Source organism: Bos grunniens, chromosome 17 (assembly GCF_055505025.1).
Source record: "Bos grunniens cultivar Pamir isolate PY7600 chromosome 17, Bosgru_T2T1.0, whole genome shotgun sequence".
Classification (NCBI taxonomy): Eukaryota; Metazoa; Chordata; class Mammalia; order Artiodactyla; family Bovidae; genus Bos; species Bos grunniens.
This window is the reverse complement of record NC_141181.1, coordinates 62,873,280-62,898,128: the sequence shown is the minus strand read 5'-3', so window position 1 is coordinate 62,898,128 and position 24,849 is coordinate 62,873,280. Positions and strand designations below refer to the sequence as shown.

The following is a 24,849-nucleotide window of genomic DNA, read 5'->3' as shown; positions in this document are numbered from 1 at the left end:
TCACAGTCCGGAGAAGCTTGGAGCTCGGCGTAAGCCCCGCCCCGCCCGGTCACTGCGTGCCAGTCGGTCCCTCTCCGCAGCGCTTGCGGGTCTTGAAGATGAAGCAACAGCAGCAAGTCCACCCCGGGCCACGGTCGGCCTCGCCCGGCACTCCGGGATTCTTGCAGCTAAGGCCTGGCTGCAGCTGCGCTCTCGGAGCTCCCAGCACAGCAGGCCACGGACGGCGGGTGGGCGGCGGTGGTGGCGGCGATGGTCGCTGAAGAGCCACGGGCAAGACAAGTCCGCGCCCCCGGGACCCCGACAGGGCGCAGGCGCCGTGCGCGAGCGCGGAGAGGGCGTGGCCGGCCGCCACTGCGGCTGCGCGGAGGCGGGGCCAGGCGCTGCGCCTGCGCAGTGGCGGGGCGGGGCGGGAAGGAGTGAGGCGGCGGCAGCGGCGGCCGCTGCCGAGGAGGAGGAGGAGGAGGAGAAGGAGGGGGAGCGAAGGGAGGTGTTTCTGTCAGTTCCGGCTGTTTGTTCGGGAAGTGGATCCGCCGCTGCCGGAGCAGCCCGGAGGGAACCGCGGATCCCGAGGCCAGCACCGACCCCGCCCGCCCGCCCTCGCGCGCGCGCGCGCGCCTCCCCCGCCCGCCATGGCCCGGGACTACGACCACCTCTTCAAGCTGCTCATCATCGGCGACAGCGGTGAGGGCCGCAGCGGCCGGAGGCGGCGTGGGCCCTGCCGGGCGCGGCCCGCAGGGGCCTCGGGGAGGGCAGGCGGCCGGGCGGGCGGGGAGGTGCCGGCCCGCACCGGGCGGCCGGGCGGGGCGGCCGGGCGGCCCCAGGGGCTCGCGGAGGGGCTCCGGGGCGCGCCGGGGTGAGGCCGGGGCGCGGAGCCGCGGAGCCGCGGAGCGGAGGGGCCGGCGCGCGGGGCTCGGGTCCGGGCTCCCGGTCCGCTCGCCGCGCCGACCCCTCTGCCCCACGTGTGACCTTGGTCCAGTCTCGCGATCCTCTGGAGTTGGAGGGAGCCGGGTTCGAGTCTCGGGACTACCAGCTTCCTCACCCTGACCTTGGGCGAGTTGTTTCGCCTTTCCGAACCTCGGTTCTCTCATTTGAGAGGTGAGGACTTGCCTCGCTGGGTAGTTCCTGAGTCTTGGGTGAGATGAAGCTGGGAAAGTGCTTCACACTGGACCTGGCGGAAAGGGAGCTCCTGGTGTGTGGTTGTCAGTAGCGTTTGTAAGCCTAGGTTTCTTCCTGGGGAAAGTGGGGCGGGGGTGGGGGGTGGTTAATCTCAGAACCTGCCTCATAGGATTCCTGTGAAGTTTAAATGAAGTAAGACAGGTAAAGCACTTCGCGCCGAGTCTGGCACATTCCTGCTGAATTATTCTCTCTGTGGGGTTCCCTGTGTTCATCTGTAAAATGGAGCAGCAATGGGATCCGCCTCGCTGGGGTGATGGAGTGTTGTTCAAGGAGATAATACACGCGCAGTGTGCAGAACCGGGCACATAGTGAGCGCTCCCTGTGTGTTTGCTGTTGCACACTGTCTGCTGGACAGAGCTGGAGGTGGGTCAGCCAACATTACAAAAAAGTGTACCCTCCTTTAGAGCTCCTAAGTCCCTCTCCAGTGCCTGGCACCCAGTCGGTGCCTAATATGTATGTATTGAATGAATGGATATCCAACATCTTCAGAAAAGATAGTCTTGTTTCTGAGAAAGGGTGGAAGGTTGTAGAGGTGTTTGGAGTGTGGCAGGTAAGCAGGTTTATGGGGTGACCAAAAGGTCAGGGAGGTAGGCCCTGGGAGGTTTATAGGAGCATAGCTGAGGTGCTGGGATTTTACGACGGGGAAGGAGGCTTCGGAACGGCCCAGATTTACAGACCAGACCTGAGTTGAGTGCTGACAACGGTATCATGTGACTGGAGGCAGAGGCCAGGTTGGTGGTGGAGCCCATGGATTGTTAGGGAAAGCGGGGACCAAATCAAGGGGCTGTTAGGCCTTGAAGTTGGAGCGTTGTGTCAGAGCCCGGGCAGAACCAGGCGAGTGGCTGGGTCGTGGTCTCACAGTGGAGATGGATTGCGACGTGGCCGGTGACTCGGATCAGGTGAAGGATGGCTGAGGTTTCTGTGGTTGCCCATGGAAGGGAAAAAAGTTTAAGGGCTAATGAGGGAGGTGAAGAGTAGCTGTGGGCAGGGGAGCATGGATTCGTCTTGGTGTGAATGAGAGAAGCCCAGACCAGCTGTGTAGCCTCGAGACCAGCACAGCCTTGGGTGTTTCCCAGGGTCCTGGCACGCTTACGCCTTTTGAGCTTCGTTCTCAGCCCTCACCTCGGTTCTGGAGGGGCTGGCATCAGGGTGATTTTCTGTCCTTTTGGAGTTAAGGTCAGCTTACCACGCTCAAGGTCCCTGTCCCTTTGCAAGAGGCCTGGGGCCTGCGTGTAGCCCCACAAAAATGGAGGGCATAAGCTTAGCCAGAAGATGCACCTTCTCCCCAGTGAAACTCAGGCCATGGTTTGGGCCTTCTTTCTCACCATACATTCTACCTGATGTATTGATTCTTCACTCTGAAGTTAGTTGTGGGAGAAGACTCACTGGGTCAGGATTTATGGATCCGGCTCCGTGGTTGGTCTGAGCATGTAGACTGTTGACTAGAGGAGATCTAGGCTTTGCAGTTTCACGTCCCCTGACAGTGCGCTGCCACTCAAAGCCTTGGAAGTTCAGGCTAAGCTCTGGCAGCTGAGCAAGGTAGACTGGCGTCTCACCCTCCCCTGAATCTGGCTTCTTATGTGATGCTTCCTTAAGGGTTTTCAAACGATTTCATAGACACTCTCTCATTTGGTTCTTACCCATTGCTTGTGTGGTTTGTCAAATAAGGAAACTGAGGCTCAGAGTAGCTGACTAATCGACTTGCCCCAAGTTGCACAGCTCCTCAGAGGTAAAGCCAGGAGGTTTTTTTTTTTTTTCAATAGCAAAATAGTTTCATAATAAACTTTTTTGTTGTTTAGTTGCTAAGCTGTGTCCGACTTTTTGCGACCCCATGGACTGTAGCCCACCAGGCTTCTCTGTCCATGGGATTCTCCAGGCAAGAACACTGGAGTGGGTTGCCACGCCCTCCTCTAGGGCAAAGCCAGGAGTTAATGCATATGATGCGTTATGAGCAGCTGGTGTCAGGCCTGGCAGACAGTAGGCCCTCGATGAATGTTAGTCCCTTTCTGTAGAAATCCAGAGCTCTTCTTCCCACTCTGCCACATTGTACTTGCTTCTGGAATACAGACCCTCTGCTTTTGCATCTCTCTTCTGTGCTTAAGGTGGATCACGGTCTCTCAGGGGCTTCTAACATTGGCTCTGTAACAGCAGTTCGTCCGGTCCAGGGGGCCGATCAGACTCATTCTTAGAACCTGCAGGCTGTGTTGGAGATCAAGTTAAAGCCTCTGACTCCACAGCTGAGTGAACTGCAGCTCAGAGAGGGGAGCGACTTGTCTGAGGTTGTACAGTGAGTTAGTTACTGGGCCAGGATTAAAGCTGAGCACACTTTATTCAAAGATTTTGGGGTCTTCAACAGTAGAGAACTGAAATGAGGAGGAGTGAAGGAGCTGGAGCACATGGGAGGAGCATGGCCAAGGTGGGGCCTGTGGTGGAGGCTTTGAGGACGAGCATCTTTTGAGGACGAGTGCAGGGCGAGGGGCAGAAGCGGGGGAGGGCTGGGGTTTGGTGGAGATGGAAAGTGGTGGGTCCGTTTTTTACAGAATGAGTCTGTGTCTCCCCGCTTCCAGAAGGCATCAGGGGCCGGGCTTATACTCCCTGCGGGGTCGAGGGTGATGGGCTGGGGTGGCCCTGGGGAGGCTGTTGACTTCGGCTGAGCTGAAGGCCGATCTGCACCCTGCACTTCCCTGCTTCTGTGGGTGCTGCGTGTGTTCCCAAGGCTGCCTCTTCAGGGACATTTAGGAAACGCGTTTCTCAGGGTGGGTTTCCCTTCCTTCCAGAGGGACCAGCCAGGCCAGAGGTGGGTGTCGGCCTGAAGTAGCAGTTGACGGGGTGACTGTAGTGGTTTTGAGCAGCTCTGCAGATGAGCTTGGGGTGAATGAAGCCCCGCCCTTCCCCCTCCCCCACTCCCCAAGGCCAGGCTTGGGGGGACGCTGCTGCTTTCCTGCTTCAGGCAGAGGGCGTACCCCAATCCCTTAGGCTTCTGCTCCCCCCAGCCCGCCCAGAGTTTGAACACCCGCGCTTGGGCTCCTCTTCCTGCTGCAGCCGTAGCATCAGGTGGTGATCGGCCCTGGTTTAGTCACAAGTTCACTGAACAGGGTTCTGTTGGTGCCTACTAAATGCTGGGCCCGGCTTCCAGCCCCAGGACCATGCAGGGCAAATGAGGTGAGATCCCCTTCCTGGAGGAACTCGTGTCCCAGACACAAGGTTTTCGCTGAGTAAGCAGACCAGGAGGCTCTGGGAGGAAGCAGGGAACCCGTGGGGTGGTGGCGTGGGGCAGAGCACTGCCGCGAGGGGCCGGCCCGGAATCTGCCCCCCGCCCCGGCCTGGCCGACAGGAAGCCTCGCGGGGGCAGCGATGAGGAAGTGGGCCCGGTGCTCACAGGCGCTGAGCGGTGGGCCTGGGGCTGGCTCGGCACCTGTCTGCTCAGAGCAGCGCCGGCCTGCCATCGGGACAGCCCGAGCCTGGTTCGCTCTGTGAGGCCGACCAGTTCTTCTGGGCATCCCTGGGCGACTCACCCACTGGGAGAGGTCCTCAGAGGAGCTAGTCAGAGAGGATGCCTGGGTCAGCTGGGGAAGGGGCAGAGGCCGGGCCTTCTGCGGGTTTGGGGAACACACACACACACACACACACTCACACTCACACTCACACTCACAATTAGCTCTGAGCTGGATGTGCAGGGGTGCCGTCTGAGACCCCGGGTGAGGAGCTTTTCACGTCTAGCTTTTAGCAGTGCTGCTAAAACTCTTTAACAGGAATGAGACAGAGGAGCCTCTTTGGGTTTCTCTATTTATTTAAAATATTATTTACTTGGCTGCACTGGGTCTTAGTTGGGGCATGTGGGATCCCCTACTAGGGATCGAACCTGGGGCCCCTGTATTGGGATTGTGGAGTCTTAGCCCCTGGGCCACAAGGGAAATCCCAGGTCTTTTTATTATTCCACTTCCTGAAGCAGACACAGGAAGACTCCCAGAGCAGCATGTATCCGCAGGACTCAGATCCAGCACCGCCCCCCAGCCCTGCCGAGGCTCTGAGACCAACGTGTAGGTCTCGGAACCTCAGGTGCCTCCTCTTAAGAGATGCAGCTGGGCTTGCGGGCATGTGCGTGCGGGCTTCCTTCTGTGCTTGGCTGACCCTGCGGGCCTCGGAGGCGGGACAGGAGGGCACAGGACAGGTGTACCTGGGGGCTTATGGTGCCGGGTGTGGGTGTTGATGGGATTTCAACAATCCTTATGAGGATTCTGTCCATCCTTGGAGCAGGAGAGGTCGTGGTAAGTGAAACGGTCTGAGTACCGTGAGCTGTCGGACTGAGGAGTGTCAGGCGGACACCCCCTCCCCACCAGTGGCATCGGCCGGGGGAGAGTGGCCAGCAGTGGCTTTGAGTTGTCTGGGCCTCCCTTTCCTCGCCTGCAGAAAGCCCTGATGGTCTCCAGGGTGCTTTGCAGCCGTGCAGCCCCCGTCTCACCAAGCTGAAGCGCTGCACGTGATGTGTTCTCCGGACGGTGTTCTGGACACGCCTTGGGGCCAGGAGCACAGGGTCGGCCTTCCTCAGCCTCATTGCTGTTGTCGGGTCTCCTTGAGGGGTTGCTGGAGCCGGGCGTGGACCCCTTCCTTGTCTCTGGCTTGGGGGCAGTTTGGGGCTCACCCTGAGTTGGAGGGCAAGGTCAGAGGTGGAGAGGGAGGGGTGTTCCGGTGGGAGGCTGGCTAGGGAGGTAGGTGGGTGCTGTCATGTGTCTGGAGAGCCGGGACCCGGGCTGTCTCCCCGAAGTGGGGTCGGGCTTGGAGCAGGGACCCAGGCCGCCTCTCACCCCCCGCCCTCTCCCCTGCAGGTGTCGGCAAGAGCAGCTTACTGTTACGTTTTGCAGACAACACTTTCTCAGGTGAGTGTGCCCCTGGGGTGCTGCTGGGTGTTTTGGTTTTAAATCCTTTCCCCTGGCGCCGGTACACCCTGGTCTCTGCCTCAGCAGACAGAAGGGGGGAGTGGCGAGTAGGTTAGAAGTCTCTGTAGTCAGTCTCCAGCTGTCTTCTTGGAAAAAAAAAACAGTTGCAGGCCCATCATTTTTCTACTCAGGGTCTTTTTTTGTGCCCCAACATTGAAAAAAGAAAGAAACAAAAAACTGACGCTTAGGACATGCCCATCTAAAGAATCAAACAGGAAGACTGAACAACATGAAAAGAGAAAGCTCCTGGTCCCCTGCCCCGCACTGACGCTCAGTGTCCCCCCTCACCCTGCCCCCACCTGTGGTGGGCGGCCCCCCCCAGCACATCGGAGATCACCCTTGCACGTCAACACGCAGCCCTGTGGTTCTTCGAGTGGCTGTGCAGCTTCCTGGGCTGTGGAGGGGTGCACGTGGTTCAACAGTGTTCTTGACGTGCGCTTGCTTGCTTTCTGGTAGCCTCTCTCAAATGGTGCCGCGTTTCTTGGGACACTGCATTTATTCCTGTATAGAAGCAGAGGTACGAGGTCAGGGGGTATGTGCTTTTCAGGTTTTCACAGGTCCTGCCAATTGGCCTTTCGCACTTGTGAGAAGCTGAAGGGCTCAGAGAGCCCCTTGTCAATGCCAGTCGCTGCTGGGTCTCAGTGGTCTCCATTTTTGCTCAGCTGATGGGCGGAAAGTGCTGCCCATTTGATCTTGCTTCCCCGATCCCAGTGGGCCACGTTTTCATTGCTGGAGCTCATTGGTTCAGTGCAGAGGCTTCAGGTCGGCCTGGCCTCTCTGACTGAGGACTGAAGGAATGCCCTGCGATGCCGTGGAGGGAAGTGGTTACGTGGCAGGCGCCTCTCTCTCGGGGGAGAGGTGGGTTTCTCCTGACAGCGGTGGTGTGACATTGGAAAGAGCTGTCTTCTTCGCATCACCATGAGCGTGACTGAGTCTCAGCTGACCTTTAAAAGAGGAGCTGACGACCATCCCCGCCACGCAGAGTTTTTGCGAGGATGGCCCGGGCCTAAGGAATCTCTCCTTCCTCGCGACCTTTGCCGCGAGGGGAGCTCCTCGCCGCTGGCTCCTGGCGAGGAGACATCGCCGGTTTGTCCTCGCTGCTCAGGAACGGCAGCCAGTGGGCACTTGCCATTGAGCTGGGAGACCTTCCCCTCCGCCCTGTCCGCTTGGAGCTCTCAGAGGGCTCTCTGCTGCAGCCCGTCTCCTCCTCTCCACTCTTCCTACCAGCTCAGACTGTGGTTGGTTCTCACCTGAGACATCCCAGCAGCTCCTGCCCACCCCATGCCAGGCTGCTGAATTCGTCGTCTCTAGTAGGGTCTCTTCTGTTTAAAAACCTCAGCGGACCTCTCTTAAGCGAGCCGAGCTCATAGCAAGGTCTCTCCACTTTAGGACCACGGACACTCTGGGCCCTGCAGTTCTCTGTTGTGGAGGCTGTTCTGTGCCCCCGTCCTCCACCCCCCACCCAGCTGTGACATGAAAACGTCTCCAGGCATCACCAGGCATCCTGGGGGGCAGGCTGGGGGGGCCTCAACCACCCCCTGCTGAAGACCGCTGGCCTTCACACTGTCCTCAGCTCCCCGTCCAGCCTCCTCCCTCCTGCTGTCTCGCCCTCCTTTGTGTCTTCACCAGCTCGCTCGCTCGCTCAGCGGTCAGCCGTGTTTCACAGGCCCACGGTGCTGGGTGCTGGGCCGCTCTCCTGGGCGGAGCCCGGTCCCCGCGGAGCCTGAGGCCGCCTTGGTCTCTGTGCTTCTGCCTCCACCCTTTCCTCTGGCGAGGATGTCCTTCCCCAGCCTGGTCGCAGCCTTGGAAAATGTACCTGTTCTTTCAGGCCAGGCCCAAGTGTGACTTCTGCCCCAGAGCCTTCCTTGAGCTGCACCCGACTTTGAGCCTTGGCCTTTCCTGGCCGCTCTGCACTCTCGATGCAGTCGGTGTGTCTTGTCTGCAGCCCCGCGTCACCGTCAGCTCCAGAGGGAGTGAGCGTGTGGGCTCCTCCCAGCAGCGGTCCTCGGCGTCTTGGGCACCAGGGACCCGTCTTATGGAAGACGGTTTTCCCACAGGCGGGGTGGGGTGGGGGTTAGGGCTTCAGGATGATTCGAGCGCATCACCTGCGTTGTGCACTTCCATTCTGTTACTGTGTCATCGACTCCACCTCAGATCATCAGGCATTAGCTCTCGGAGGCTGGGGACCCCTGCTTCCTAGCACTCGGGCCTTTGAAAGCCTGGACGAGACTGTTCTGTTGCCAGAAATTCTCTCCAGCGCCATCTTTCACACAGATGCCCCTGGAGAGCTATTTACAATGCCGCTCATGCTTGGGTTAAACCCTTCAATGCCTCCCTGTCACACACAAGAGAAAGTCCAAGCTCTTGAAAATGGCGCAAAAGCCGAGAACTGGCCTGGAACCTCCACCCCAACCTGCCTCCCGACATGTGCTCAACCTCAGATCACCCGCCCCACACACACACACACATACCACACACACACCCCATTGCTACTCACACACACATTCCCCATTGCTACACACACACATACACACACATACACGCCCCATTGCTATACGCACACACACACACACACACACACACACCATTGCTACTCACACACACATGCCCCATTGCTACACACACACACACACGCCCCATTGCTACACACACACACACACACACACTATTGCTACACACACACCCCATTGCTACACACACACACACATGCCCCATTGCTACATACACACACACACACCCCCCATTGCTACACACACACACACACACCATTGCTACACACACACGCCCCATTGCTACACACACATACGCACACATACACGCCCCATTGCTATATGCACACACACACACACACACACACACACACCATTGCTACTCACACACACATGCCCCATTGCTACACACACACACACACACACCCCCCATTGCTACACACACACATGCCCCATTGCTACACACACACACCCCCCCATTGCTACACACACACCCCCCCCATTGCTACACACACACACACACACACTATTGCTACACACACACACACACACCCCATTGCTACACACACACACACGCCCCATTGCTACACACACACCCCCCCATTGCTACACACACACACACGCCCCATTGCTACACACACACACACACACACACACACCATTGCTACTCACACACACATGCCCCATTGCTACACACACACACACACACGCCCCATTGCTACACACACACACACACACACACACACTATTGCTACACACACACCCCATTGCTACACACACACACACATGCCCCATTGCTACATACACACACACACACCCCCCATTGCTACACACACACACACACACCCCCACCATTGCTACACACACACGCCCCATTGCTACACACACATACGCACACATATACGCCCCATTGCTATATGCACACACACACACACACACACACACACACCATTGCTACTCACACACACATGCCCCATTGCTACACACACACACACACACACACACACCCCATTGCTACACACACACATGCCCCATTGCTACACACACACACCCCCCCCATTGCTACACACACACACGCCCCATTGCTACACACACACACACACACCCCATTGCTACACACACACACACACACACACGCCCCATTGCTACACACACACACACACCCCCATTGCTACACACACACACACGCCCCATTGCTACACACACACACACACACACCATTGCTACTCACACACACATGCCCCATTGCTACACACACACACACACACCATTGCTACTCACACACACATGCCCCATTGCTACACACACACACACACACACCATTGCTACTCACACACACATGCCCCATTGCTACACACACACACACACACACACTATTGCTACACACACACACACACTATTGCTACACACACACACACACACACACCCCATTGCTACACACACATGCCCCATTGCTACACACACATGCCCCATTGCTACACACACATGCCCCATTGCTACACACACACGCCCCATTGCTACACACACACACACACACACACACACACACACACACACACGCCCCATTGCTATTTCTGCTGCTGCCTCTTCTGTCTCTTCTGCCTGGAGCAGTCTTTCAAATCGCAGGTCACGACTTGTGTGTTTTAATTGGGGCATAGTTGGTTTACATTGCTGTGTTCGTTTCAGGTGTCCAGCAAGTGAATCAGTCGTACATACACATATATCCACTCTTCCTTCGACTCTTTTCTAGGCCATTGCAGAGTACTGAGTAGAATTCCCTGTGCTATACAGTAGGTCCTTGTTAGTTATCTATTTTGTATATGACAGGGTGTATATGACTTGTTTATGTTTTAGAAAGTTAATTTTGTGGGTTGTTTAAAATGTTTGGAATGGAGTAGAAAAGAGAAACCCAGAGTGTGTCGTGGTCCCCCACGGTTCCCGGGCCACTCTGGTGGAGCATTTCCTGTTGCAGTCATGGTCTCTTCTCTTATTTCCTTGATGGCTTCATTGCTGTTGAAATTGTCTTCTTTATCACTTGGTTTCATTGTATCCTGTCTCCTGCCCTCACCTTGGGGCTCAGACTCTTTTTTTGTCCAGGGCTGTGTCCTCCAGGCACTTGGAGTGAGCCAGGCGGGGTGGAGCCCAGGGTCACCTGGGCTGTTGAGGACGCAGTCTGACCAGGGCGGCCCTGGGCCGTGCTAACATCCCTGTGTGTGCAGGCAGTTACATCACCACGATCGGAGTGGATTTCAAGATTCGGACTGTGGAGATCAATGGGGAGAAAGTGAAGCTGCAGATCTGGGACACGGCCGGGCAAGAGCGCTTCCGCACCATCACCTCCACGTGAGTCAGGCTAGCCCAGACTGCTCTGACCCCCTCCCCCTTCTTAGACCACCCACCCCCACTCAGGCCCCCTGCCTCCACTCAGACCCCCAGCCCCCGCCATTGGGAAATGGCTCTGGACGCCCCCAAGGCTGTGGGGAGGTGCGCTCCTGGCCGAGGTGCGGCCCTTCCCCTTGAGACCAGAAAAGCGGATGGGGTGCGCGCGTCTTGCCTGTGGCAGGTAGTAGCCTTGCACCTCCCTCTGGGGCTGGCAGGGCAGTGTGCGTCAGTCAGCGGAACCTCTGGCTCCTTTGTCTTTATTTTTATTTTTTAAAGATTTATGTATTTATTTATTTTGCCTGCTCTGGGTCTTGGTCGTGGTGTGCGGGCTTCCCCTTCTGTGGAGCACGGGCTCAGTGCTTGGGGCTTCGTGTACCATGGGATCTTAGTTCCCCAACCAGGGATCGAACCTGTGTCCCCGAGATTGGAAGGCAGAGCCTTAACCACTGGACCACCAGGGAAGTCCCTCCTTTGTCTTTAAAATAGGGTCACAGTGCTGGTGCTGGCCTCGCCGGGAGGTCAGACACTCGGGCAGCAAGGGTACTCCTGTTCAGTGTCAGCTCGCCTGCTGGAGGTGCCAGCTCCGTCACCACCCTGACGTGGAGGAGCGTCTCTCTGTTGGGGGTCTGGAAGGACCACTGATAGGTGGGAGGCTGTTGGGCGGCCCCCTCCTCTGCCCCAAAGCTGTTGACTGGGGACCCAGCGCACCCTGGAGTCTTCCCTGGTGGCTCAGATGGTAAAGAATCCTCCTGCAGTGAAGGAGACCTGGGTTCATGCAGTCCCTGGGTCGGGAAGATGCCCTGGAGGAGGAAATGGCAACCCACTCCTGTTTCTTGCCTGGGAAATGCCAGGGACAGAGGAGCCTGGTGGGTTACAGTCCATGGGGTCGCAAAGAGCCCGACATGACTGAGCGACTAATAGACTCAGCTCGCCCTGAGGGTCGCCCTCCTTTGCTGCCGCAGGACCTTTGAATCTCTGCTGTAAATGGGCGGAATTGTGCTGGGTCCTGCGGAGTGGCTCTCGGTTCTTGGGCTGTTACTGGAACAGGTTCCGGGAAAGAACAGGACTTTGAAGACAGGCGGTTTGGAATTTACATTTCTGCCCCCTGGGTTACCTTGGGCAAGTTGCCTAAAGTCTCTGCTCTTTGGTTTCCTGGGGGGCTTGTCTTTGGGGTTTGCATTAATGCGAGGTCCCATGTGCTTGGGCTTCACGTAGAAGATTCTGTGGAGCTCCCTGCGGTTGGTGTTCTCATCACCCCGGTTTTATGGATGGGGGAGCTTCTGAGGGGTGTGTGCAGAGTAGGAGCCGGGCCCAGCCTGGAGTGGCTGCTGCTTCTCCTGGCCTCTCTTCTGCCTCCTCCAGCGGGTCCTGTGGTGGGGGGCTCTCGGGGAGGCGCCACCAAGTTCCCTCTCCTCCCTGCGAGGTGGAGGCAGGCGGCCCCCAGGATGGCCACCCATCGGGGCTGCCGGCATCCCAGGGGTGCGAAGTGTCGGGGTGAAGAGCCCCCAGGGTGGTGGCTGAGAGTGCAGGGGAACCCAGGGGTGCCAGCTTGGGGGGTGGGGGTGACAGACCGGTGGGTGGGCAGCCTTGGTGAAGGGGGTTCAGGGGCCGGATCCTGAGCCACCCTGGAGCAGGACTGGGCCAGCCCTGAGACACGCACATGCGCCGTGGTCCACACCTCCCTGAGAGCCTGGGGGTCCCCAGTCCCGGGAGCTCCGCAGGGCAGGTCTCTGCAGCCACCTCCCGATGAGCTGCGGGAGCCCCCTTGTGTCAGCGGCTGCCAGCAAGGCCCGAGCTGAGGGGCAGCTGGAGTCAAGGTTCCCGGGGTAGTCGGATGCCGTGAGCCTGGGCCGCCCGAGCTTCCAGGCCTGAATGAGACCAGGACCTCTTGTCGGTGTCGCGAGGTGTGGGCACTGACCAGGGGTCCTCCTCTAGGCCAGGACTGTTGCCAAGGACTGTGGCTGCTTCATCTCGTTTAATCCTGGTAAGAGTCCTGTGGTTCTCTCCAATGTACGGACAAGAAAAGCGAGGCCCGCAGAGGGTGGAGGGACCTGGCTTGGTCAGTTAGGCAGGAGTTGAGTTGAGGTCTGCCCTGTGCCAAGACTCTTGCCTTTAACTCAGCTGTCCCCCAGCCGTTTTGGCACCAGCAACCAATTTCGTGGAAGATGGTTCTTCCTTGGTCTGGGGGTGGGGGCGTGTGTGGCCTGGGGATGGTTCAAGCACATGACATATTTTTAAAATTTATTTATTTATTTGGCCGTGTCGGGTCTTCACTGAGGCATTCGAACTCTGAGTTGTGGCATGTGAGCTCTAGTTCCCCGAGCAGGGATTGAACCCGGGCTCCTGCGTTGGGAGCACAGGCTTAGCCTCTGGAGCAGCAGGGACGTGCTGCTCATGGCATCTACTGTGCACTTCGTTTCTAACCTCATGCCGCCTCTGATCTGACAGGAGGTGCTGGTCCGCGACCTGGAGGGTGGGGACCCGCGCTTTAGTGGATCCACGGCCCAGCCCTCTGCTGGCCCTCCACCCTCAGGGACCAGGGCTGAGCCAGCGGCAGATGCTGTGGTGGCTCCTGTGGGTTAAAACCAGCTGAGAACGCTGGGCCTGTGGCCACAAGAGATGTGGCCACAGGCCGAGCAGCGGGCTGGGGTCAGCTCCCTCCAGGGCAGCAGGAAGGGGGTGAACTGCCTCCTTCATCCTTTGGGGGGACTGGAGTTCTCGGCCACCTGAGGGCAAGCTGGGTTTGTCCCAGGAGGGTGGAGGAGGGGTGCGCTGCACCCGTGCGGGCTAGGGGTGGTTGCTGAGGGAAGGAGCTGGGAAAAGGTCAGGGGTGGGGCAGTCTGGGGGCAATAGTGTGGCCCTTTCTGATTCAGGGCTCTAAAAGAGAAACTAAAACTGCATCCTGTCCACCTGCTGAGAACGAGTGCCCTGTCGTCCCCTCACCGATTCTTGGCTGTGGCTGCTGGGGTTCGCTGACCCCGAGTGGTGGGGCTAGGGGTGCGGGTCGGGTGGTGGTGGGAGAGGCCGAGGCAGGGAAGGCCCGGCCCAGGCCATGGCTTCCGGCAGCTCCTTCACCAGCCTCCTGTCCTAGCGGTGACGTGGTGGCCTCCTGTCTGTGGTAGCCGGTGAGCGGAGAGCATCGCGGTCATGTTGGCACAGAGCCAAGCTGTGGCACGTGGACGTGGTGCCTGATGGTGGGGAGTGACAGGCCCAGCGCCTGAGCTCCACGCCCCAGGCTGGTCCTCCCTCTGCAGATTCTCGGCATCTTTGGTTGTCGTCAACAAAGGAGGCTGGGCAGCACAGTGCACTGTTCTCATGTCCGTTGCTGGCAGGGGACAGTTGTCTCCCTCCTCTCCCCGTTTCCTGGCTTGCTCTCCTGCACCTGCTCAGGTGGGCGACCCCCAGGTGGACCCAGGTGATGATCTGGGGGGAAGGGGGGCAGGGCGTGGATGGCTTGATTGTTCGGGCTGCCCAGGGCAGGGCTTTGTCCCCAGGAAAGCAGAGCTGTGGGTGGACGAAGCCCCAGGAGATGTCAGGCGGGGTCTCAGAGTGGAGAATGGGCGGTTCTCGCCGCCCTGGTGGCCAGCCCAAGGGAGCCGCCCTCACTGCCTTTGGTTTTCCTCTGCCTGCGTCTGGGGCCCGGAGTGTCGCTGAAGGACTGTTAATGGTGATGATAAAGAGCTGCTGCTGCTGCTAAGTTGCTTCAGTCGTGTCCGACTCTGTGCGACCCCATAGACGGCAGCCCACTAGGCTCCTCTGTCCCTGGGATTCTCCAGGCAAGAACACTGGAGTGGGGTGCCATTGCCTTCTCCGGATAAAGAGCTGGCCCTTGTGAAAACATGTATTATCGCCTTAGTCATACAGCCACCCCCAGAGTTGCATCCTGGTACCCCCATTTTACAGTTGAGGGAACCAAGGTGCCATGAGGTGCGTGCAGTAACCTTCCCAGGTCCACACCGCCTTTCAGAGATGGAGCTTGGTTGATTTTGTCACGGGATGGGGCTGTGAGGAGTCTGCCAGAGCGCTGCTGGGCGGGCGGCTGAGAACGCGGTGCACGTGCGGCCCGGCCGGCTCTGTCCTTGCGGGGCGTGTGTTGCTTCAGGACTGCCACCTGGGAGGGCCTGCTGTCCTGCGGGCCCAAGAGGTGGAGGTGCTTCGGGCTGGCTCAGGGAGGCCGCTGTCCACCATGAGCCTGTCTCTTGTGGGCAGTGGGTCTTCCCCTCCCTCTCAGAGGCCCCTGTGAGTGAGTGTCTCCCTGTACCGGATGAGGTGACGTGTTGGCCGCTGGGTCAAAGCTGGCTCTCTGGAGGAGCATGAGGCCCGTGCTCCTGTCTGTCCCCCTGAACTTTTGAAGCAGCCCCTCCTGCCTGAAGCCTGGAGTGGCAGGAGGGCAGGTTCCCGCCCATCCACTGGGGTGTGAACAGACCTTGGCAGGCCTCACAAGTGGCGCCTGTCCTTGAAATGGCATTTTACTAAGACAGATTTGAGGACAGAAAAACTTTCTTGGATGTTAAAGAGCACAGTGATAATATGCTGTCGAATGTAAACCTTGCCTGAATATTTTCTTTTTGTGTTTATTTACCTGGCTCTGCCAGGTCTTGGTTGCGGCGCAGGAGACCTTTAGTTGTAGCAGTCGGGTCGTAGTTGCCACTGGTGGGATCTAGTTCCCTGACCAGGGATCGAACCCTGGTCCCCTGCACTGGGAACTTGGGAGTCTCGCGCTGAACCATCAGGGAAGGCCCCATTGCCTGGACTTGAAAAAGGAAACAAGAACTTAAGTTTCATGCCTTTGGCTGCCTCTGAACAATCTGGCTGACCCCACAGGGCGGGGCGCTCCCTACGCACTGCGCCCGGGGAGCAGGGTGAGCGGCAGTGCTGACCAGGTCCCGACGTCAGCTTGAGGCCTCCGGGCCTGGGGGGACGCACCGGCCCCTTGCCCTCCTCACCTGCTGTCCGGGTGCGGGCAGGCGGGTCCTGCGAAGGGGCTGCCCTTGTTTACGCCGTAGCTCTGACGCCGACCCTGGTCCCACAGGTATTATCGGGGGACCCACGGGGTCATCGTGGTCTACGACGTCACCAGCGCCGAATCCTTCGTCAACGTGAAGCGGTGGCTTCATGAAATCAACCAGAACTGTGACGACGTGTGCCGGATCCTAGGTGAGGCGGCCGGTGGGCGGGGCGGCCCGGGGCGGGGCCGGCAGGTGGGCGGGGCGCGGGGCGGCCCGGGGCGGGGCGGGGCGGGGCCGGGGGCCAGGCTGACTCTGTCTTGTGGTCCAGTGGGAAATAAGAACGACGACCCCGAGCGCAAGGTGGTGGAGACGGAAGACGCCTACAAGTTCGCCGGGCAGATGGGGATCCAGTTGTTTGAGACCAGCGCCAAGGAGAACGTTAACGTGGAAGAGGTGAGGCCCCCGCGCCGGAAGGGCTGGGAGCGCGGGCACGCTCCCCACCCCAACCCCGGCTCCCCACTCTGCCTTGGCTGACCCGGGCCGGTAGTCGACAGCATCGTCTTAGCGGCCACTGATCGAGCACCTGCTGTGTGCACCAGGCTCCGTGTCCGGGCATCTCCCTGCCGGGGCCACCTCGCACCTCAGCAGTCCTGAGGGAGAGGCTGCCTCAGACGTGGGCCTGCCCTCAGCCGAGCCCGCGTCCGCTCAGTCCTCCCCGCCCCCCACTGCCCTCTCTCCCCGCTCTGCTCTCTGGCTTTCTTTCCTTGGGCCTTGGCCTGCAGAGCAGCTTGCTTTGCTGTGGCCTCCAGAGCTCTGGTGGGTGTCGAGGCCGGCCCCGAGTACGCCCCAGGCGGGCCGAGTACCACATGTGCCAGGGCTGCTGGAAGTGCTTGTGAGCTTTCGGGAAGGTCCTGCCCGTGGGCTTGGAGCCCAGAGGTCCAGGGGGCTGATCCACTCTGCGTCCTGGGACACAAGCCACCCAGCAGTGGGGACCCTGGGCCCCTGCGTCCGGCTGGGGTCACACCGTGGGCCTTTCCCCCAGGGGCCTGCGGCAGGGCCCTGAGCCCTTTCCAGGCTCCCCCATTCTCGTGTAGGTTGGGGAGGGGTGAGCCCTGCCCCCTAGGTTGTACTTGATTCCTTCCCCAGGAGTGGAGGGGGCTGCGGGTGGTCTTGGGTGGTCTGGGGAAGGTTCTCAGTGGGCCGTGCGGTGAGGTAGTGTGGAGTGGGCAGATTCTAGCTGCTTCTGGTTCGTCACCAGTTCAGGGACACCTTTATCTGTGTCGTCTGAGGTGTCAGCTGAAGGAAAGGAGCTCTCTATCCTTTCACAGAAAGGCTGGAAAATCCCTGAGGCTGACTTCCCTGAGACAGCTCAGAGGTCTTTGATGCTTTTCCTTTCTGACCTCTGTAGCATCGCCTTCTAGATGGGGCTTGAAGACAGAAGTACAGAAATAGCCCCCAGTGGACTGGAAGGCTGGGCCCGGGGAGGCGGGAGAGGCCGCGCTGACCAGCACGGGGCGGGGGGCGCAGCTGTGACAGGGTCTCCTCCCCGGTCTGAGGCCGCCCTGCTTCCTTCACCCTCACAGATGTTCAACTGCATCACAGAGCTGGTCCTCCGGGCAAAGAAGGACAACCTAGCGAAACAGCAGCAGCAGCAACAGAATGACGTGGTGAAGCTCACGAAGAACAGTAAACGGAAGAAACGCTGCTGCTAATGCCCCCAGCCCATTGCAGAGACTGCGCTGCTGCCGTGCCCCCCCGCCCCTGGCCGGGGGCTCCTCTCCTGGGGGACAGTCTCAGTTCCGTGCCGTTATTTAAAGAATTCTCTCCACGTTTTTGTACCGGGAGGTGCCGTCGGGACTTCCTCCCCCATCTCGAGTGCCAAGAAGGTGTGGGACGGCCTGACCTTCCCTTCCGGCGCCCCTGTCCCCCGGCCGAGTGCCCGGGCTGGTAAGGACGCTGCCAGCTGAGCGGACTGATTAACCGGAGTCTGTACATAGTGTATATCGCTTTAACCAGCGCGCCGCCCTCATCCCGCTCCGGCTCTTGCCTCCTTCGTGCCAGCCTGCTGCAACACCCCCTCCCCTCCCCTCCCCACCCCGACTTACCGCCAGCAGCTTCCGGAGAGGACAGGATCACGTTCTAGAACACGTACCTTTTGCCAACCTGGGCTGGTGCCGTGGGCTCCACGGGACTTGTTCTCTCTCACTGGCCTCAGCATCTCCCCCGCGTGGAGGGCCGGCCCCCATCCCGCCCCGTCACCGCTCCGGCAGCTGGGGATCCCGCCTTGAGGTGGGCCCCAGGGTCCCCCTGGAGGTCTGGCCCTTCGCTTCCAGAGGAGAGATCACTCCTGCCCTTTGGCCCACAAATTTCTCGTCCTGCCTTTCAGACGCCTCAGCTATAACCCAGGGGAGCTGTGGCTTCTGATATACCAACCTGTTTGGGTTCCAACAGAAAGGTAGGGGTGTGTTTGTGCACAGATGGGCTTGCCAGTGGGGGAGCTGCTAAGGAGTGTCATTTTAACTGATAAAAGTGAAGCCAAATCAAATGAATTAAGTTCCTCATACTTTTTTTCTCTCTTCCTGAGGCTTGGTTGGCACAGCAGCAAAAGTTGCGGCCTCCCCACTCTGGGTCCAGTGTTTTTAGAAAAAATGAATGGCTTCCTGTCGCTGTGGAGCTGGGCTCCTGGCCATTTGTTGGTGGGAAAGGAGGGGCCTCCCTTGGAGTCCCGGGTCTCTGATGAGCACCTGGCATCCCTCAGTGTGGGGGAGCGGGTGTTGGGCCACTGGGCCCTGGGGATGGTGCCTCTGAGCTGGATGTAGGCAGCCTTGGGTCCGTAATGGGACTGTTTTAGTACAAAGGCAGCATGAGAATTTCTTGGCCGGGTGGTAGGGAATGGCCGCCTGGGCTGGGCGCCAGCCGTGACTCGCCCTGGTGCCCTTGGAGGAACGATCAGGGTCTTCTGCACTTGATTATGGTCACCCCCTCTCCCACTCGACACTCACCTTTCCCCTAAAAGATCATGTAACCTGGGAATAATTTATTTCAGCACCATGATGTGTTTTACTAGATTTCCTTTCCTACATTTCCAGGTCAAGCCCTGACTGGACAATCACATCACAGATTCACTGCAGATTTCCCATGTCACTGTTGATGGGTTTTTAATCAATAAAAGGGGGTTTCGTCTGACCTCTCTCTCCACTTCCCCCCAGACTGCCGAAAGCCCGCATATCGGGGTGACAGGCCTTCCTCACTCTGGAGCCACGGGACGAGGTGGGGGTGCTGCGGGGCTGGGGGCTGGCAGTAGGCAGCCGTCGGGTTGGGTGCGTGGGGCCACAGCGCCGCCTGTCTTCAGGACTGTCCCAGCCACCCCAGGTCCCCGGTGGACGTGGAGAATCGGGGCTCAGCCCTGAGCGTTCAGGTGACGCAGGTGTGGCAGAGCTTGCAGATTTAGGCAATAAGTGGGGGGCGTCCTGCAAGTTGCCAGAGCAGGCAAGAAGCTTCCGTGGCTTCAGCTGCTGGACACCCAGACCCAGGTGGGGGGAGATTTGGTGATGGCAGCGTGCCCGTCCGCGGAGTGTCTCACGCATGAATGGGGGGTTGGAGTGGGGGGGACTCAGGGCTGGACCAGCGTCCTGGTGGACCTGATGTGAACTTCCTGTCAAACAACAACACTTTTAAATGGTTTGCTAGGATTATTTCTGTATTGAAAGTTTCTAATTATGCTTTTTAAAAAAAAAATACTAAAAATAAAGGTTCAAGCTGCCAAATTTTCTTGCAGGGTCTGTTTGCTCTCCTCCAGCTGTGCTCCGAGTGGGCCTGGCTGCTACCCACCCGTTGGGTCCAGCCCTTGTCTGTTCTGAGTCCCGCACAGGTGTCCGTCGAGGCCCGGGGACACTTTCAGAAGCCAGGGTGGCTCTGTCCGCGAAAGGTGGGTCCAGGTTGAGCTCCCCCTTCTGACACACGGTAAGAAAGACGCCAGGGGAAGCGCCGTGTTTCTCCTTCTGGAAGGATGTGCCTATAGTGACTTCTTTCTACCTCGAGGTTTCTGCTGAGCTGTCAGGTCTGCCTGGGGCTTGGTCAGCGGCGCTGCTGGGGCCTGGTGCCTGGAGCCAGGCAGCTGTAGTGCTGGCCAAGAACCCAGGGCCAGGGTGGACGTGGCACCTTGGGTCACAGCTCACAGAACAGCTGTCCCTGATGCCTGCCTTCACTCTCTGGGTGGAGGGTGTGTGCACGCCTCTTCCTGGCTGAGTCCACTGACTTGGTGCCAACATATGAGGTGACCCCCCAGGTGCGTGGAGGACTCTGCCTTTGCATAACCAGCCAGCGGATAGAAACTATACTCTGCCTTCTGCCCAGACACCACCCAGGTACCCAGTGACTGAGGCGGGAAGCTCTGTAGAAATTCATTTTATTCTGACTATTTTCAAAAGAAGCAGTGGTGTGCTGTTTTTCTAAAAATATGCCTTTATAGATTCATATATAATATGTATATTATAAAATCCATACATGTATTTACATGGTTGCTACATACAAAATTACAGCACTGTGTCTGTACAGCACTGCGTCTGTACATATCTGTAGGTACATTCTTTCCACTCATCCCTGCTGTGCTTTCCCCGTGAGGGAGGAAGATGATCCTTGTAAAGCAGCTTGAGGGCGGCCTCAGCCCGGTGCCTCTGAGTCCCGAGTCGGGGCCTCAGCAGAGAAGGTGAAGCGGTTGCTGAGGATGAGCAGGAGTGGGAGGTCGCTGGGGGTGACCTTCCGTGGGCCTGGTGGGCAGTTTCTGGAGACGTCCACCCTGTGGAGCTGATGCTGCCTGGCGGCATGGCTGAGCGCAGACCCCTTTGGAGCCGTCCTGTGGCCTGGACGTGCTCGGCCGAGCCGAGAACTTGGGTATGCGGGGGGCTGGGGGGGCTGGAACGCCCTCTGCCCGGCACCGGGAAGGGGAGAGGGCTGAGCCTGCAGAGGGCCCTGCCGAGGAGGAAGGCCTGCAGCAGAGCGCGGGGAGGCAGCTTCCTCTGAGGCTGGGGACGGCCTCAGCTGCGGCCGGGCCCGCTGTGGCCGAAGAGCCAGCTGTCAGGCCCACAGGCCGGGGCCTGGAGGTGCATGCACGTGGGTGAGGGGCCGCCTGCTGGGCCGGGGCTGTGGGAGGACTGGATCCAGGCCCGGGCCTGGTACCCAGCAGGAGGAGGCCCCCCGCGGTGGGCAGCTGCGGCCTCGGTGCGTAGAGTGGGCCTCCGCTTCTCTCCCTGCTCAAGGGCAGCAGTGCCTGGAGCCGGGCACGGCAGCCGCTCTGGAAGCAGCCTGAGCCCCGCTCCGCGGTGGTGGACCCCAGGACGGGCCCGGCAGTAGGGACACGGCTCGGGCCGCCCCGGTGAGAGCTGCCTTCAGAGGCGGCGGGGCCTCCTGAGGACGCGGCCCCCAGGCGAGTGGGCAGTGCGGCCGCTGAGCCGGGCCCAGCGCGGCAGGACCGGTGGGCACACGTGCTGCCCTGGGGCCCGGCCCACGCCTCTATTTGAGTCGGCGTCAGTGTGCCTGTCCTCGCTGGCCTGACTCCTCCCGGTTTAAATCTTCCTGAAGAACGAGAAGAGCCGTTTGCCTTCGGCGGTGCTGGGCTCGTCCCCACGCCCCAGGCCCGGGGCCCGGGCGAGGGTGGCGGGAGGCCGGCTCCGTTCCTTCAGGTGCGAGTCCATCAGCTGCCGGTCAATGACCCTGTGCATGTCATCCTGCGGGCAGACGGGTGGGGTGAGGATGCTGACCTGGCGCGGATGGGCTGGGGAGGCGGCAGAGCGGGGCAGCACGAGAGGAGAGAATGGCAGGGACGTGGGTGAGCGGCTGCGGCCACGGCTGCCCTGACCCGAGACCAAGAAGCACCGCCCTCCTGGTCTCCCGGGGCTTGGCTGGCTGCGCAGTGTTACTCCCGGGCCGACCCGGGACCAGCTATGTCCCTGTGGCCCTGGGAGCAGCCGCCGCTGGTGCCTGTCTATCACCCCCAGCCCTGCTCAGCCTGTGGGCAGCCCTCTCGACCCTGCTTCCTGTGTGTCTCGGGCTGAGTGCTCCCCTCTCACCTGGTCCCACTCCTGTAGCCTCAGGGTAGCCGAGGCCACCACCAGCTCTCCAGCCTCACAGCCTGGCTTTTCTCGCCTCTCTGCCCCCTTCAGACTCCTGCCAGCCTGAGCTGCTGGCGCCCATGAGCCCCTGGCAGGCCCGTGTGCAAGATCGAGGCTCCCTGCTGCATCCTCGCCAACTACCATCCACGCTCAGCCCCCACAGATGGGCCCCTGTTTGGTGGAGGCTGGGGAGTCGCCATGTTCGAGGTTTGTCACGCTCCAGCCTCGGTGTTTCCTCAGTGAGGTCGCCACGCCTCCCCCTCCGGCAAGCTAACTGCAGAGTAGATGTTGCCTCCACCCCGACTTTGCCTCACAGAACCAGCTCTTACCCCACGGCAGCTGCTGGACAGAGCGGCTCCGCTCTCCTCACTGGACTGAGTCTGTGCAGGACAGGGCCGCTAACAGACCATGAAAAGTCCTGGTTTAGAAACAAGCAGCCCTGTCTCTAGTAACATCAGCCAGAAACACAAGCATCTGCCCGGCTGCTTTACCCTAAAGCTGGTGGGGAGGGTGGGCTCTGGGATGTCCTGGTGAAAAGACTGAGCCACGGGCTGAATGCCGGAGTGAGCGTCCACATGCACAGATGTGGAGGCTGTGCGGGGCGGGTGCTCCTGAGGCCAGAGCAGCCGCGCCCTCGGTGAGCACAGGAAGTGGGCCGGCTGGGCCGCTGGCTGACCAGCTTGTCCATCACCTCCCACACACCTAAGCTTGCGGTCACTCAGGTGTCTTTGTAAGTTTCCTGAGCGTGTCACCAGGTGGCGGCGGGCAGACCCCTGACTCACGTCCCGCTCTGCTGCCTTCCTCCCCGCCCCTTCTTCACATACAACTTCCCACCTACACCCCCTCCTCGTCAAGTGACACGGTCCTCACTTTGAAGGTCCCACTGTCAAATCCTCAGCCCAGTGCTCTGTTCTTGGGATGCGCGCCATAAGACCTACATTAAATGCAACTTCAGGAACGTCACGAGGTCCTTCAGAGAGAAACCCTTTCAAAGCTGCCAGTGTTTTTTCTGATACACCGCAAACTGCATTTTTTTTATACTGTAAGATTCAGCAAAAGAATTCCATGAAATCTATCACGTCATAACTTGATACACACACAAGCTGCTTGTAACTCCATGCTGGGTCACATCCATAAAACAGCCCCCTTGTGAGGAGGTGGAACCAAGAAACCAGCGTTGGCCGGGTCAGCCTGTCAAGACCGGGCCACGTGCTGCCGCGCTCATGGTCGTGACAGTGGAGGGAGCGGGAGGCCGGGGAGCGATGGCATGGCACACTGGATGAGATGACGCCCGCACCAACACACGACATGGTGACCACGAGGGAGGCAGCGGGGCAGGACCGTGATGGCGGGAGGGGAGAGGTGAGGGGATGAGGGCTTGAGCTCACCTCAAAGGCAGGAGGGGTGTACAACTAAAGCTGTTGATACGGGAACTGAGAAAGGCCACTAGATCAGAAACCAAAGGAGCCAGATAGTAAAAAGCCCTGAGGAAGCAAACTGTAGCCGAGAGAAAAGAGAAGAACAGACGCAGTGAGCCAGGACACGGCGGTCTGGGAGGCGGGGAACAGCTCTTGGGGTGGGGGGACCCTGGCGCGCCTGCAGCCAGCTGGGCAGGGCCCTGCAGGAACAGCCACTTGTAAGCTGCCCCCTGCGAGGGGCTTGCCTCGGAAAGCTGCAGGGGTCTTTTCATCTGTCCAGTTAGGATTTGTTGGGGAGAAACGTGAATGGTTACACCCATATCCTGAAATTGTACTTCCCTAATCTCATTAATGGAGAAGGCAATGGCAACCCACTTCAGTACTCTTGCCTAGAAAATCCCATGGATGGAGGAGCCTGGTGGGCTGCAGTCCATGGGGTCACTAAGAGTTGGACACGACTGGGCAACTTCACTTTCACTTTTCACTTTCATGCATTGGAGGAGGAAATGGCAACCCACTACAGTGTTCTTGCTTGGAGAATCCCACGGTCGGTGGGGCCTGGTGGGCTGCCGTCTATGGGGTTGCACAGAGTCGGACATGACTGAAGTGACTTAGCAGCAGCAGCAATCTCATTAACAAAAAGCAAGTCGTGGCCCTGGCCCAGTGGGGAGCGCATCGGGGCCTGGGACAGGGCAGGCTGACTGGACTCTGACACCTGTGGTGCTAGAGACAGACACACTGACTCACTTTCCCCAGACCTGCGCCAGGACGGTGCTCTGTGGAAGAAGGAAGCTGGCCTCTGAGAAAGGGAAGAGCAGCAGCCGCTAACAACCCAAGGGTGTCGGAATGACATGCATCCAGTAATCCAGTCAGTTATACAGGGCTTCCTGGGCCCTTAGCGTTGACAGCAGTATCAAAGCCAAGGCAAGCGGCTGAAGGAGGCCCCTGTTCAAGCCTGGAGGTCGGCACAGCTGGGTTCCTCGCTCTTGAGAGCAGCTTCCTCCAGGCACTCAGGGCCTGGGGCCTGGAACCCCAACTCTCACCCAGTGAAGACGAATCACTGCTCACCTGCACACACGGGACCCTCCAGTAACAAACCCATCTTTACACTCAGGCTGGGTTCACAGACTCCTTTACCTGCCAAGCCTCAAGCTGCTGCGAGAGGTTCAGTTTCTGCTGAATGGCATCCAGCAGCTGGCTGTTGAGAGACATCATGTCCATCTTGCACTTGGCGAGTTCCAGCTCCACAGCGTTCTTCCTGGAAACACACAGGCCGGGGTGAGCGCAGACACCCTGTGCCAGAGCATCAGGTCCTCTGCCCGGGGCACCTGGCATCCACGGGGTAAGGAAACAGTCTCTGACCCCAAGCTCACAACAAACTAACTGTA

The 24,849-nt window shown here is 59.3% G+C and overlaps 2 protein-coding genes across 4 annotated transcripts in view; one reads left to right on the top strand and one right to left on the bottom strand.

Moving 5' to 3' along the window:
• The first annotated feature begins 512 nt into the window (after positions 1-512).
• Positions 513-19,700, top strand: RAB35 (RAB35, member RAS oncogene family). Its single transcript, XM_086348253.1, has 6 exons — positions 513-681; positions 6,003-6,053; positions 10,822-10,945; positions 16,017-16,141; positions 16,262-16,386; positions 17,517-19,700. Exons 1-6 carry the CDS (start codon positions 630-632, stop codon positions 17,643-17,645), a joined length of 606 nt encoding a protein of 201 aa, XP_086204379.1. The 5' UTR covers positions 513-629; the 3' UTR covers positions 17,646-19,700.
• A 625-nt stretch (positions 19,701-20,325) lies between these two features.
• BICDL1 (BICD family like cargo adaptor 1) overlaps positions 20,326-24,849 on the bottom strand; it is an 80,085-nt gene continuing 75,561 nt past the window's right edge. For 2 of the 3 annotated variants that reach the window (XM_086348246.1, XM_086348247.1), the window contains 2 exons: positions 24,599-24,719; positions 20,326-21,659 (listed from right to left, as the gene is read on the bottom strand). In XM_086348246.1, the coding sequence (XP_086204372.1) occupies positions 21,498-21,659; positions 24,599-24,719 (283 nt within the window). In that variant the 3' untranslated portion in view covers positions 20,326-21,497. Of the gene's footprint in view, positions 21,660-23,431; positions 23,541-24,598; positions 24,720-24,849 lie in introns of all 3 variants that reach the window. The other variant, XR_015144645.1, reaches the window with a different exon arrangement.

Bases quoted from the DNA above. Each gene is read 5' to 3' on its own strand.
- RAB35 (XM_086348253.1), top strand. From the start codon at position 630: ATGGCCCGGGACTACGACCACCTCTTCAAGCTGCTCATCATCGGCGAC. The intron at 6,054-10,821 runs GTGAGTGTGCCC...CTGTGTGTGCAG, and splicing joins TGCAGACAACACTTTCTCAG to GCAGTTACATCACCACGATC. The intron at 10,946-16,016 runs GTGAGTCAGGCT...CTGGTCCCACAG, and splicing joins TTCCGCACCATCACCTCCAC to GTATTATCGGGGGACCCACG.